General features: G+C 44.8%; 1 protein-coding gene across 1 annotated transcript; it reads right to left on the reverse strand.

Moving 5' to 3' along the window:
• Positions 1-4,562: 4,562 nt before the first annotated feature.
• Positions 4,563-6,816, reverse strand: LOC120256192. The gene is made up of 3 exons (XM_039263933.1): positions 6,654-6,816; positions 5,037-6,232; positions 4,563-4,607 (listed from the first exon to the last, which is right to left on the reverse strand). Exons 1-3 carry the CDS (start codon positions 6,814-6,816, stop codon positions 4,563-4,565), a joined length of 1,404 nt encoding a protein of 467 aa, XP_039119867.1.
• Between the last annotated feature and the right edge of the window lie 5,537 nt (positions 6,817-12,353).

Genomic DNA, 12,353 nt, shown 5'->3' on the forward strand with positions numbered 1-12,353 from the left:
ACTAGGGTTGAGAGTTCTTGTTGGTAACCTTGTGAGTGAGTGACACACCACGAGCATTAGACAAAGCTAGGTTGGAGAGTGATGAGTGTCCCGCAAGTGCACGGGGTCGTCAAGTAATACCTCTCGTGCGAGCACGAGAGGGTCGTATTCCCTAGGCCCAAGGAGCTACCCTTACTTCCTTTTTACTCGTTGTCTAACCTACAAATCGCTTGATGCTTAATGCTACTAATAAAAATAAAACTAAGCAAGTAATTGTGAAAAAGACCCGATTAAGAGAGTGAAATTCAAGAAGTGAGGGAGGTCACGGATGTGGATCCCCCCGGGGTTACTAAGGGTCAGAAGAATGCTAGAAGTGCTAAGCACGTGGTGGTTTAGGCCAAGAGAGATCCAAAGATAGATCATCCCGATGGTCACGGTAATGGTCCCTAATCCCATACGAGTATTGGTACGGAATCTCTTCCGTCCCAAATCCTCCCACGTGGCAATTCACAGCAGGAAATCTCTAATTAGGGGCCGATACTCAACCTAGGTCCAGCCCCTAATGGTTGGAGGGGTATGAGACACCCGATGGTCACGGCGTGCTCATATATACATCCCCATTAAGCAAGGTGTGTCTAGTACAAGGGTGATGGTCAAGCACCGAGTACAACCTAGAAGTTGAAATACAGAGTTCTCATGCAAGATCAACACAAAAAAAGTACACCAAGCTTAAACCATGAACAAACCACATGCATTAAGCGAATCAAAGCATTCAACAACACAAGTTCACCCCAAGGTTCACCGACATCAGGTGACCTTGGGGTTTAGCCGTCCATATAAGAAACTACACAAGAAAGGCTCATGAAAACAACTAACAAATGCATATAAAAACTCCCTCAAACAATGAGAACAAGAGTAGGAAGAGGAAGGCCGCGGATGTCTTCCACGAACGCCGCAATAGGGGCGGCTTCCCACGTCGTCTCCAAGCTACTCAAAGGTGGAATCGATGAAGATCTTGCCCAATGACGCTTCTCTCCTTGATTTCCCTTCGCTAGATCATCGGATTTGCCCTCAATTAGCTCCGGTGAATTTGCCCCCGCCGAGAGCCTCCAATATGGGAAGGAGATGTGATGATGGAGAAGGAAGAAGAGGTCCCCCCCCGTAAAACAAGCCCTAGCTTTACATAAAAATCATCTGCCCCGAGTCACGCGGCCTGCGTGCGGGCCGCGTCGCGCCAGCATGGCTCACTATCCTTCCGCTCGCAAAAACCCGGGTCGGTGCTATAGTGCTCAGCTACAGTAACCAACTACAGTATTTTCGCTGCAGTGAAACGTCTACAGTAACTGGCTCGGAATTCTCCAGTGGCCCACGTGGGCGGAGCGCGGGCACGCAGTGCTCGCGAGGTTCACAGCCTAATCCAAGTAGGGCCCCGGTTCCTTGCTACAAAAACCGCAACAATATTTTTGGCTTCAAGAACATGATTTTTGGTGCTGATTTCACCACAATTGCGTTCTCGAGCCCAATTAAGCTTCTTTGAGGCCTGCAACAAGAAAATAACCAATTTAAGTGAAAAACGAGCACTGATTAATCTAAAATAGCATGCAAGCATATACAAAACCAACATATAAATACATACATTTAGGCTCTTATCAAACATCCCCACACCTGAGTTTTTGCTTGCCCTCAAGCAAACAAAACATGAATAACATGAGGATAGCGATAAAAGACTAAATGTATGACCTCAAGCTCAAGAGTAGAGGACTCCACTAGCACGAATAAAATGAGATCAAGATAATGAGCTGCAAATAATCAACACATCCGAGATAGTTCTATCCCAACTAAGTGCTCCCGTGTGAGTGTGTGCATACTTTATCCCTTGCTTTTCCTGATCACTCTACGTGTCATGGCTACAGATGTTAGAGTTGCTAAAAACACTCTCAATGATCAACCAAGAGTATTTCGGTCCTCAGTAGGAACTTTAGGTTCTAAGCGAATGCATGACAGGGTTCAGGCGATCAATCATTTTCATATATATATATATATATATATTTTTTTTTTTGAGTCCGCCTAACGTAAACTTGCACAAAATCTTTCCGATGGATGCACATGCTGATTAGGCACAAGAGCCACCCAACTTACTCGATTACAAGCTACATAGACGCATTCATGCTACACGAGCAGAGGAATACTGACATAGACTTTTTTTTCTTATTTTTTTTTCTTATTTTTTTTTTACAAATGCATACAAGTCTTAGTCAATGTCTCCTAACCTTCTTCATGCAAAACTTCACTTACGACTAAAAGCAAAAATACATGAGTGCCAAGAGCTCTTAGGTGATCATTGAATGTAGAGTTTAATAACCTAACATCTTAAGTCATAGCAATGGGCTAGTTGGAATGAACAAGGTAGAAGCGTGTGCTAGACAATTTTACCGAAAGCACAAAAGTAGGAATAGAACTTCATTTCACAAATCATAGCAAAAATAGCAACTTATATCTATCCTCCTTTCAGCTAGGAAGTCCTTAACATTAGATCAAAGCTATCATTGGTTAACAAGCATGCAAAGGTATAAAATACCCCATCCCCACACCTAGAGTCATACATTGCCCTCAATGTACAATAATCAGCAGTACATGGTGGGGAACAAAAATATGTAAAGATAAATTGCAAGAGAAGGGTAAAAAGAGACTGCCCCATTTCGATGTAGAATAGTGTATAGAGCACGCACGAATATGGAATTGTCAACACTGTAGAGGGAGGAGGGGTGGAACCCACATCTCGGCGTTCAAAAAGAAGAGGATCCTGCTCTCTCAGTCTTCAGGACGGGTTTCTGTAGGTGCAGTTGGTGCTATAGAAGTGGTGGTTCCAAAGGAGGTACCTGCAAAAAATGAAGATCGGCGAATGAATGAGAGAACCTCGCTCATATCCCTTGTCAGCTGACCAAGAATGATCATGGCCTCTTGATGTCCACGTCGGAGGGACTGAATCTCGCTCTGAATTTCTTGTAGGTGAAGCTCAACCGATGCATCTTCCCTATGCTCTGGCTCGGACTGTGATGGGGGGTCGACGACGCGTTCTCCCATAACTGAATGACGAATGAGGGTATATCCATCACCACGCTGGTCTACTAGCCCCATGGCGCATAATGTGGCCAACCCAAGAGGTGTAGTGCCACCAACAACCTGCATGCCCGCAATGCGTGCAATCAAGCCCATACCTCGCATTAGGCGCGTAACATATGGTCCAGCAAAGATAGCCCCGAGGCGTGCATAAGTCCCTTGATGGACAAGCAGGTCAGCACAAAGATGTCCTAGGTTGATTGGGTACCGCTCGGTCGTACTATACAGCATAAGTAGGTCAGCAGGTGTGATTTCCCCGGTACTATCATTACGACCCGCAATACCACGACTGAATAGCCCCTGTATGTAGCAGTGCTCAGGTTTAAGTAGGCGATATGCCTTCTTGGACTCATTGGATCTAAATCCCGAGATCGGGGTTCCAGAATCGGGTGTGAGTCATCCGGGCTGGAAAATCTATAGGGAGCTCGTGGGAGGAGGATAGATTGATGAATTCTTTATCATACAGACCCAGGTAAAGTCCAAGCGTAGATCGCTCATAGTCGGCGTAACACCGATCGCACGAAAAGTGACCCCATGCGGTCGGACAACCTCAATAGTGCTCAACACTTCCAATGTAATCTCACGGTGAGGCCACTTCTTCAATTGCAAACACTTTGTCCCAACCCATTGTGGGAGATCGGGACTCAATACCTTGTCGGCCCGGACCTATAGTTTCGAGGTCGCCCCACTCAATGGTTCTAGTAATGCCGAGCGGTTTAGTTTTTCAAATTTATATACCGAGCCAGATGTTGGGGTTGTGTGAAGTGAAGGTCACCGGTAGGTACATCATCATGTCTAGGCCTTTTAGAAGCAACTCTCTTGTTCGGCATCCCTACAAGACCATAAGTGCACCATCAAACCAAAAATCCATGAAAACAATGCCTAATGAAGTTAAAATGCTGAAATTTAGGTATTGCTACAGTAATTTCGGGAAAGTCTTTGCAAGAGTCTCTCTTGTAAAAGTAGCAATCAAAATTTACAAAGCTTTAAATTCAAGCTAGAAGTTTACAAGAAGGGTTCAAACACATTCCACAAAGTGTTCAGCCCATTCAACCAAAAAAATTCATGGATTAAGTGTGAAATGAAGCTTGCCTCAAGTTAGGGCATGAAATACCTTGGTGAGTAGATCCGGCAAGAAAGTCGGTAGAACTCTAAATAAATGGTGGGATTTGGGTTGCAAAGGGGAGGAGTGAAGATTAGAGGAAAAATGAAGAAAAAGCGGTGAAAAAAATGAGGGGAATCGGAGGAGAAATGAGAGAGAACTCAAGAAAACAAGATGAAGATGAATAGTGGCCAGAAGGAGTGAAGGGGCAGTCATTTAAGGCATTTCCCCTGCAGATGACGAGAATCGCTGGCGGCAGCGCATTTCAGCGAGTACCTGGGACGTGCGCAGCCAGCAAGCAGCGGGGTGCACGCGGCCCGCATAGCGCTTCGGTGGCCGCGGGCACCCGTGAGGGTTGGGATCAATGAGCGGTGGCCTCACAGCGGGCCGCCGCGGCCAGCAAACCCTGAAAAACTCATAAAAAAGTAACAATGTCCCCCTTGCAACCTCAAAAACAATTCAAATACAACGTTCCACTCACTGAATTGAACATGAAACACAACCACAAAGCACCTAACAAAGATAGACTAAAAGAGAGCAAGGATTATCATCAAACCAATAAACAAACACACAAACACAAATCGCAAAACAACACACCAAACAAAATTCAAGAATACAAAAAATAAAGAACAACGAAAATAAAACCTTGGGTTGCCTCCCAAGAAGCGCCTTGTTGAATGTCGTTAGCTCGACGTACCTTACCTCGTGCTCAAGGTGGATCAAAAGAAGTTGAGTTACCTCCAATTCCAAGAGATGTGTTCCATGATAGAAAACTCATTGAGAGGCATGAAAATACTCGAAACTTGCCTTTCCCCTCAAAGTAAAGATGGTCTACCTCCCTTGGTGGTGTTAGCGTGACTGTCATCCCCTCTTTCAACTTTTTGTTCACCTTGCGCCACATCTTCTTCATGTTTTTCTTCTTTTTATAACTTGGTGGCGGATCTGTTCCCACATAGCTTACATGCTGCATTGGAGGGGAAACAGGGACCTTCATCTCATCCTCCTTGTTTTCCACTTCTTCCAAATATTCATCCAATGGGTTCATAGCCAAAACTTCCTGCATACAATTAGAGATGACCATATCAGTTTCATCGGTAAAATATAAGGGGTCATCATGATCCAAGGTTTGCCTCATTGCTTCAGGAAGTGTAAAAACAACTTTCTCCTCTCCCACTCTGAGAATCAGTCTCCCTCCTTTTACATCGATGAGAGCACCAGAAGTATTAAGGAAAGGGTGCCCAAGGATCAGTGGGACATCAACGTCATCATCCACATCAAGTATCACAAAGTCCATAGGAATGATAAGTTTATCCACCTTCACCAGTACATCTTCAACAACACCCCTGGGCTTCCTTACCGATCGATCTGCAAGTTGCACCGTCATTCTCGTAGGCCTCAAATCCACTAGTCCCAACTTCAAGAACAATTTGTATGGCATTACATTAATGCTGGCCCCGGAGTCAGCCAGTGCTTTCTCTTGCATGTCCTCCCCAATCATACAAGGGATGATGAAGCTCCCAGGGTCAGTCAACTTCTTTGTAATCTTCTTCTGAATCATTGCCGAACAATTCTTGGGGAGTGCCACTGTTTCTAGCTCTTCAAGCTTTCTCTTGTTGGTAAGAAGGTCTTTCATGAACTTGGCATACTTAGGCATTCCGGCCAATGCCTCAACGAGTGGAATATTTATATGCAGCTGCTTGAACATGTTATGGAATTTTTTGTACTGAGCATCCTCTTTTTCTTGTTTCAACCTAGCTGGGTAAGGGACAGGGGGTTTGTACTCGGGAACCCTCAATGTTGATGGTTTAGCAGGTTCCTCACCTTGCTTATCATTATTCTCCCCACTTACCGGCTCAGCCACTGCGGGGTCTTCCAAAATGGTCACCCCATCCTCCTTGGCACTTGAGCCATCCTCGGCTCTTGCCTCCAACCATCTTCCACTCCTAAGAGTGACGGCCTTGAGGTGCTCCCATGGATTCTGCTCTGTATTGCTCGGGAGGCTACCTTGTGGTCGCTCAGTATTTGCCCTGGCTAGTTGCCCAACATGATTTTATAGTGATTGGACCGATGCTTGGAGGTTCCTTAACACTGTGCTTATCTCGTTGAATTGACCACTGTGCTAGTTAGCTCATTATTGATATTTTTGAAATTTTTGCCTCGGTGTTGATCAAAAAAACTTTGCGAGTACATCTTCGAGTGGTAAATTTCTTCCCTTGTTCTTGCTTGAGATTGAGACCCGAGGTCCCGGAGGTTGTTGTGGTCTTTGTTCTTTGTGGCCCCGAATTCCATGAAAAAAATTGGGGTGATTCCTCCACCCTCGAATTATACGTGGGTCCATATGTATTTCCTTGGCCCCTCTGACCACCGCCAACATAATCCACTGTCTTGATAGACCCTGTGGAGGAAATAGAGATAGGGCATTGTACAGTTGAGTGTGCAGCCCCACAAGTACCCATAAGACAAGAGCGCTCCGAATTTGAGCTCGAGCCCATCATAAATTGATCAAACCTCTTAGTCAGTGCTTCTACCTTCGCGGCCAAGGCGGTGGTATCATTTACCTCATAAATCCCCGCTGTTTTTACGTGGTCTTCCTCGAGTGCTCGAGTGAGATTCATTGCGAGCCATGCTTTCAATCAAGCGCTCTGCATCCTCGGGATATTTCTTGCTCAATGAACCCCTCTGCGGCATCAATGAGTTGTCGGGTTTGATAGTTCACCCATTAAATAATATCTATACTCTCATCCAAGATGTAAAAACCATGGTGTGGGCATTGCCTCAAGAGATCCTTAAACCTCTCGTGAGCTTGAACAAAGTTTACGAGTCACCTTGTCGGAAAGAAGATATTTCTTGTCTTAATCGGGCTGCCTTGCTCGGGTGGGAAATATCTAGCGAGGAATTTCTCAACCATATCCTTCCAAGTAGTGATGGACCCGGGGGCCAGTGAAGTGAGCCAACGGTATGCTGCACCCCGTAAACTGAACGGAAACAATCTCAACCTAATCGCGTCATCCGAGGCGGAGTTGATCTTGAAGGTTGAACAGATTTGAAGAAAACGGGACAGGTGAGCATGAGGGTCCTCATCGGCTAAATCATCAAACTGAATAGAGTTCTGGATCATCCCAATTATACTAGCCTTAATCTCAAAATTGTTCACTGGAATAATAGGGGCTTGTACGCTGAACTCATCACCGGTGAATTGCGGTCTCTCATAGTCGGGACAAAGTTCTCCTAGGTTCCGCCATAACTGATGTTTCACTCTGTTCAATCTGAACTTCCTGCTGCTCCGAACTGTCTACTCCTTCTCTCAACCTCTGGCGAAAAGTTCTATCAACCTCAGCATGCTGGTTCTACCCAGTTTGTCGGTCTTCCTCTTGTCATAAGATAGGGTACCTCACACTAGAATTAATAGCCAATGGTTAAGAGCAACACGATATTTACAAGAAAGAAAGATAGAAAACAGGAAGATAAAATAAACAAGGGTTAAATCAACAAGCTACGAGTTTTCCGAGTATTCCTTGTGGGTCCCCGAGCAATGGCGCCAAAAAAACTTGATGAGTGTCCCGCAAGTGCAGGGGTCGTCAAGTAATACCTCTCGTGCGAGCACGAGAGGGTCGTATTCCCTAGGCCCAAGGAGCTACCCTTACTTCCCTTTTTTTACTCGTTGTCTCAACCTACAAATCGCTTGATGCTTAATGCTACTAATAAAAAAATAAAGACTAAGCAAGTAATTGTGAAAAAGAGCGATTAAGAGAGTGAAATTCAAGAAGTGAGGGAGGTCACGGATGTGGATCCCCAGGGGTTACTAAGGGTTAGAAGAATGCTAGAAGTGCTAAGCACGTGGTGGTTCAGGCCAAGAGAGATCCAAAGATAGATCATCCCGATGGTCACGGTAATGGTCCCTAATCCCATACGAGTATTAGTACAGAATCTCTTCCATCCAAATCCTCCTACGATTGCAATTCACACAAGGAAATCTCTAATTAGTGCCGATACTCAACCTAGGTCAAGCCCTAATGGTTGGAGGGGTATGAGACACCCGATGGTCACGGCGTGCTCATACATACATCCCCATTAAGCAAGGTGTGTCAAGTACAAGGGCAATGGTCACGCACCGAGTACAACCTAGAAGTTGAAATACAGAGTTCTCATGCAAGATCAACACAAAAAAAGTATACCAAGCTTAAACCATGAACAAACCAAATGCATTAAGCGAATCAAAGCATTCAACAACACAAGTTCACCACAAGGTTCACCGACATCCGGCGACCTTGGGGTTTAGCCGTCCATATAAGAAACTACACAAGAAAGGCTCATGAAAACAACTAAAAAATGCATATAAAAACTCCCTCAAACAATGAGAACAAGAGGAGGAAGAGGAAGGCCGCGGATGTCTTCCACGAACGCCGCAATAGGGGCGGCTTCCCACGTCGTCTCCAAGCTTCTCAAAGGTGGAATCGATGAAGATCTTGCCCAATGACGCTTCTCCCCTTGATTTCCCCTCTCTAGATCGTCGGATTTGCCCTCAATTAGCTCCGGTGAAGTTGCCCCCGCCGAGAGCCTCCAATATGGGAAGGAGATGTGATGATGGAGAAGGAAGAAGAGGTCCCCCTCATAAAACAAGCCCTAGCTTTACATAAAAATCATCTGCCCCGAGTCACGCAGCCTGCGCGTGGGCCGCGTCGCGCCCGCATGGCTCACTGTCCTTCCGCTCGCAAAAACCCGGGGTCAGTGCTACAGTACTCAGCTACAGTACCCAACTACATTATTTTCGCTACAGTGAACCGTCTACAGTAACTGGCTCGGAATTCTCCAGCGGTGCACGGGCGCGCAGTGCTCGCGAGGTTCACAGCCTAATCCAAGTAGGGCTCCGGTTCCTTGCTACAAAAACCGCAATAGTGTTTTTGGCTTCAAGAACATGATTTTTGGTGCTGATTTCACCACAATTGCGTTCTCGAGCCCAATTAAGCTTCTTTGAGGCCTACAACAAGAAAATAACCAATTTAAGCGAAAAACGAGCACTGATTAATCTAAAATAGCATGCAAGCATATACAAAACCAACATATAAATACATACATTTAGGCTCTTATCAGAGAGGGTTGAGAGGGTGAGTCGAGAGGTACAGGAGCGTCCTCTTTCCCCTCCGACGTGATAGATTCTACCTCCGTTCCTCAAGTTCTTTGCAGCCATAATAGAGTCAATGGTCTAAGAGATGACCCTCCGCTGGGGCTTAGTTACGCATGCAACGGAGTGAAGCGTTGAGGTGATCTTAGAATCTAGAGCTTAATTGTGGTTAGGGACCTTCCACCTGGACCAAAGGGTTAGGTCTGTAATTAGGAAGAGATTTATCACTTGGAATCCCTAGAGCTCATTGCAACTCTATTCGAGTGCGAGGTTGAGAGGTTATTTAATCTCTCCTCCGAGACATGAATAGAGTTAGGCATAGTTAACCTTAGATTTGGGACTATATATTTAAGGATTTACACGACTCACCATTGCATTGATTAGGAAGCATAATAAAGGGTTCTTGCACTTGAAACAATTGTCCTAGGCGGAGCATTATCTGAGTACCCCATCTTTATCGATTGTCTTAGCTCCCTCTTTACTCATACTCTCTTACTTGTTGTTTTTTTTACTTTTGAGAATTAAATTTGTGTCACGTTTATCACTACTGATCTTTCATATAGCTAAGAAGAGGATTAAGTGTTTTTATTCCCTATTCACTATGGATTCGATACCCGCTCATCCGGGATTATTACTTCAACAAACCCGTGCACTTGCGGGATATAAGCAAGGCGATCGTGTAAAGTTTTTGGCGCCGTTGCCGGGTAATAGGCATTTTGAGATACTTTGCACTTTGTTTTATTAGCTATTTCACCATACATTCTATTTCATATCTTCTTATTCTATCATTGTTCTGATTTCTTTTTCTTTCTTTTTGGGTGCAGCTCAAGGTTATGACCCAAGGGAATCACTCAATATTGATTGAAGGAGATCCTGAGCTTCAATGTACACTTAGAAAAAAAGGGAAAGAGCCTGTACAAGAACAGTCTAATCTAGCTGATTTGGAAGTGGAAGGATCTGAAAACATGGCAGAACAGAATGAGCAACAATGGACATTATCTGATTATGCGGACCTTGATGTTGGGGACATAATCGAGCATTGTCGTCCCCGATCACGACTCGAACTTTGGTGGCCGGCATTCATCCACATGTTGCGACAATCACTGCAGTTCAAGCTGTTTAGATGATGAGGATCCAAAGCAGATCATATAGAGTTTTTCTCGAGGTGTGTGATATGCTAAAGATAAATGGAGTGACGGATGATGCCATCAAATTGAGAGCCTTCCCATTTTTCCATAAAAGGGGAGGCGAAGTAGTGGCTACTGATCATTACCTAGAGCATCAATTACCACATGGGAGGAGATGGTAGAAGCTTTTTCTTGCCCATTATTTCCCTCTCGGAAAATCGAGTAAAAGCTTAGGAATGAGATCTCATCCTTTGTTCGGTTGGAATTGGAGTCTCTATTCGAGACATCACGAAAGGTTCAAGGAACTCTCGAGAAAGTGCTCGCATACACGGATTTCTGAGTGGATGATTGTTCGGAAATTTTTTTAGCGGTTTGAATCCAAGTACAAGGTAACTCTTGGATGCGGCAGCAGGAGGTACTTTAGATAGCAAGACCCCCAATGAGGCCCGTCAATTAATTGAGGAAATGAGGCTAAACAGCTACCAATGGAATGCTAAGGAGAAGAAAAAGGTGGCCGGTCTCCATGAGATAGATGCGGTAACTTCATTGGCGGCTCAAGTCGAAAATTTGAGTAAGAAGTTAGATCTTCTAACTTCAAATAGTGTGGTGGCCATGACTAATTGCACCGGGTGTGGTGGAGGACATGCCCCCTCCGATTACCCGATCTCTATTGGTGATGTTTCTTCGGTGGAGAACGTTGATTTTGTAGGTAATGGCATGAGACCTCAAGGAAACCCATATAGCAATACCTACAATTCTGGTTGGAAGAATCATCCTAATTTCTCATGGAGTAATCAGCGTCCACAAAAGGCCATTGGGCTACCGGGTTTCCAACAACAACAACAAACCCCTCAGGTGGAAAACAAAGTCTCAGGTTTGGAAACCCAAATGAATGACTTAGAGAAGCACTTGACTAGATTTGTGCAATCTACAAATACAAGGTTTGAATCAGTCGAGGCTACACTTCGCAACCACACCGCCTCTTTGCATAACCTTGAAAATCAAGTGGGGCAAATTGCGAAGTCTCTCTCTGAAAGGCCACATGTAAGCTTGCCGAGCAATAAAGAAACTAATCCTAGAGAGCACGTGAAGGCGATCACTTTGAGAAGTGGTCGTGAGGTTGAAGGTAGGCTTCTGAGTGAGAAGCCAAAAGAACATGCACCCAAGGTTATAGAGGTGGAAGAGGGAACATGCAAAGAGAAAGAGGTGGCACCACCACCTTTCAAGCCAGGAATCCTTTATCCCTCTAGATTGAAAAATGACCAGGGGGATGAATAGTAGAAGAAGTTCCTGAGCTTGTTCAAGCAACTCCACATCAATATTCCTTTTGTTGAGGCATTGGCCCAAATGCCAAAGTATGTGAAGTTCTTGAAAGACTTGTTGACTAACAAGAGGAAATTGAAGCAAAGTGCTTCAGTGATTTTAGATGCTTCATGCTCGGCGGTATTGCAAAAGAACATGCCGAACAAGATGAAAGACCCGGGAAGCTTCATCATTCAGTGTAATATTGGCAATCTAGGTGAGGAAATAGCATTGGCGGACTTAGGGGCCAGTATCAACGTTATGCCATACACCTTCTTTCAAAAGCTAGGCTTGGGTGAGCCTAGGCCTACTCGGATGAATTTGTAACTAGCGGACCGAACAGTATGACATTGTAGTGCTAGAACGTTGATGAGGATGCGGATGTACCTTTGATACTTAGGAGACCGTTCTTGCAGACTTCCAAGGCATTGATTGACATGGATGGTGGAGAGCTAACTTTGAGGGTTGGAGATGACAAGCTCACATACCGCCTTACTGAAGACATGCAGCATTATCTTGATTTTGATGATACTTTATACTTTCTAGACACTACTAATGAGATTATTGATGAATACATGCACGAAATGTTCAATCCGGACCC

The sequence above is a fragment of the Dioscorea cayenensis genome, unplaced genomic scaffold (assembly GCF_009730915.1).
Source record: "Dioscorea cayenensis subsp. rotundata cultivar TDr96_F1 unplaced genomic scaffold, TDr96_F1_v2_PseudoChromosome.rev07_lg8_w22 25.fasta BLBR01001334.1, whole genome shotgun sequence".
NCBI lineage: Eukaryota > Viridiplantae > Streptophyta > Magnoliopsida > Dioscoreales > Dioscoreaceae > Dioscorea > Dioscorea cayenensis.

Excerpts from the sequence above, each read along its gene's own strand:
- LOC120256192 (XM_039263933.1), bottom strand. The coding sequence starts at position 6,816 with ATGAATCTCACTCGAGCACTCGAGGAAGACCACGTAAAAACAGCGGGG. Across the intron at positions 6,233-6,653 it reads GGAGCGCTCTTGTCTTATGG|CCAGGGCAAATACTGAGCGA; the intron begins GTACTTGTGGGG and ends TTGGGCAACTAG. Across the intron at positions 4,608-5,036 it reads CGCTAACACCACCAAGGGAG|GGTTTGCTGGCCGCGGCGGC; the intron begins GTAGACCATCTT and ends TGAGTTTTTCAG.